At 57.8% G+C, this 2,578-nt stretch overlaps 1 protein-coding gene across 1 annotated transcript in view; it reads left to right on the forward strand.

Moving 5' to 3' along the window:
• Positions 1 to 2,578, forward strand: part of NOC4L (nucleolar complex associated 4 homolog) — an 8,229-nt gene that overhangs the window by 2,038 nt on the left and 3,613 nt on the right. The window contains 6 exon segments of the mRNA XM_007462797.1: positions 1 to 27; positions 116 to 150; positions 470 to 520; positions 590 to 701; positions 851 to 911; positions 1,044 to 1,154. The exon segment at positions 1 to 27 is cut by the window's left edge and continues 10 nt beyond it. Coding sequence (XP_007462859.1) covers positions 1 to 27; positions 116 to 150; positions 470 to 520; positions 590 to 701; positions 851 to 911; positions 1,044 to 1,154 — 397 coding nt within the window.

A 2,578-nucleotide genomic window follows, 5' to 3' on the forward strand; every position in this document is an offset into this window, starting at 1 on the left:
CCTCCAGCTTCTACGTGAAGCGCGCGGGTAAGCGCCGGGGCTGGGAGGGCGGGAGGGCGGGAGGGCAGGGGCCCGGCCTTCTCCCGTGTCGGGTGACCCCTCGCTGTATCTGCAGAGCTCTCGGACAAGTGGAAGGTCGTTCATCTGAGGGTGAGACGCCCAGGGTGGGTGGTGCTTTCCCTGGGAATCCCCCGGTCCTGGGCCAGCGCCCCCGTCCTGGCCTTGTCAGCCACTGGGGTCACAGGAGGCCCCGAGGGCCCAGGCACGGTTCCCGGAGGTCAGAGGCGGCCTGCCCAGACCTCTCTGGGGCTGAGTGTCACTGCCAGGGCGGCTGTGAACACAGGGCCTGTGGCCGAGAGGGAGGTGTTCTCTCGCTGGGGCTTCTTAGGCCCTGGCTCCCTACCAGAGGCAGGAGGAGGGGGCACGATTGGGAGCGTGGGGCACGCCCACCCCTGCCGCTTCCCCGCAGGAGCACAGGAAGGCCTTCCAGCAGATGTGGCTCGGCTTCCTCAAGCACCAGGTAGGGGTGGGGGAGGGCCCCCAGGGCTGGGCTCCAGCCGCACCCGACCTGACCTGCTGCTTCCGGCAGCTGCCTCTCCGCATCTGCAAGAAGGTGCTGGTGATCATGCACGACTCCATCCTGCCTCACCTGGCGCAGCCCAGCCTCATGATCGACTTCCTCGCCCGCGCCTGTGACGTCGGTGAGCAGGGAGCGCCTGGCGGCCCCGGAGCCAGGAGCAGCGGGACGGGGTGGGGGTGGGGGTGGGGGTGCGCGGCAGGGCTGTGACCAGCGTCCCCGGGCGGGGGTGTGCCGTTGGGTTGGGCTCCACGGCTGCGTGTCTGTTTGCAGGTGGAGCCGTCAGCCTCTTGGCTTTGAACGGACTCTTCATCCTGATTCATAAGCACAACCTGTGAGTGTCTGCCTCGGGGGTCTGAGAGCTTTTCAGCTCTGCCCGTTCATCCGTGACCCCGGCCGGGATTCGTGATCTGTCCTGTTTGTGGCTCTACCCGATACGTGCTCCGTCACTTGCCTCCCCCAACAGGGAGTACCCTGGTTTCTACCGGAAGCTGTATGGCCTGCTCGACCCGTCTGTCTTCCACGTCAAGTACCGGGCCCGCTTCTTCCACCTGGCCGATCTCTTCCTGTCGTCCTCGTGAGTGGGGGCGGGGACGGGGGCCTGGCCTGGCTCAGAGCTGCCGGGCTGCCTGGGCCCCGCCCACCCCTGTGGGGCTGCGGCCTGCAGGCCAGGACGGGAGCTGGGGGCTGGCACGGAGAGGTGGAGTCTTACACCCCCCGCCCCCCCCGCCCCCCCTCCACTGTCCTCTTTCCAGACACTTCTTCCCCTAGTGAGCCTGTCAGTCATCAAAGAGGTCATACAAAATAAATGCAAATCCAGGTAGTCATCGAAAAGTCAGCTATACCTACTCCAGATTTGTTAATCCTCGAAATTCCCAGAGGGAATCGCAACAAAAACGTCTACACGCTCGACCCTCTCTCCCCTCCCCCCGTTCTTCCCCCGGCTCCCTCCATCTCCTGGCAAAGGGGCAAAGCCTTTTATCCGAAGGTGAGTGACCTCCGAGACTATTTCGCAAAGAACCCTTTATATTGCAAACACTCTCCATTAGGAACAGTGCCAGAGACAGCAGTGAGCAGGACCACAAACATCCTTTACTTTCTCTTTACATCATGTCTTTAAACTCCTGTTCAAGGGAAAAGGCTGTAAAAGGAGCAGACTCAGCGAGAATTTACCCTAAATTCCGAGGTTACTGTTTACACTTAAAGACACATGAATTGTATAGGTTTTTTTAAAAAAATTAAACGTAATGTGTCGCGGTAAATTAAGACCAGCCTATATTGTTCTTCCCCCCCCCGCCCCCTACCACGACCGCCTTTCCCCGCCCCCTCAGCAAAATGTGTATGAGGTGCATTCTCCTTTAGATGATTTGCCTGCGGATATTCAGACTGAAATCTGTTGCACGTGCCCCGGAGTGTCTCGGAAAATTTATTTGCAGCTTCGGATCAACGATCATTTATGTAAACGCTCCTGCAAATGCCCTCAGCTTTCTTCCCCTCCTCTCTTTTACTCAGGACCAACTTTTAGCAAGGTAAACTCACGTCTTTCCTGAGCATGCAAAGGGTGATCTAGGCGACGAGGGAGGGTGAGGTAAGAAAAAACTTGGAGGTGAGAAAGGGCAAGTCGGAGCTTTGTGTCCGTTTCTTCCAGGGATGCTAACAGCCTTCTCTAAGCTTCCTCCTGGAGCCGATACATCTCATGCAAAATTAATACAAGTAATTAAAAATAGCAGATTCCAAAGTTAAAGGAAACCATCTGTCTCAGCTGGTGGCAATCAGTCTTTTCGCCGGCCCCTTTACCGGGACCTGGGAAGAAACGGTTTTTCTGCTTCCGATGTTCGGAGGCTCTTTCTTATATTGAAGATTTATGTTTCCACTTGTGTGCGATGCACGTCTAATTTGAAATAATAAAGCCGGGCTGAGCAACCAGTCAATCAGAGCTATCAACTGCGCTCGGCACGCAGCCCTGCCCCCAGCTCCCTCGGATCTCTAACCCTCTTTCCC

Source organism: Lipotes vexillifer, unplaced genomic scaffold, assembly GCF_000442215.2.
Source record: "Lipotes vexillifer unplaced genomic scaffold, Lipotes_vexillifer_v1.1 scaffold1545, whole genome shotgun sequence".
Lineage (NCBI taxonomy): Eukaryota > Metazoa > Chordata > Mammalia > Artiodactyla > Lipotidae > Lipotes > Lipotes vexillifer.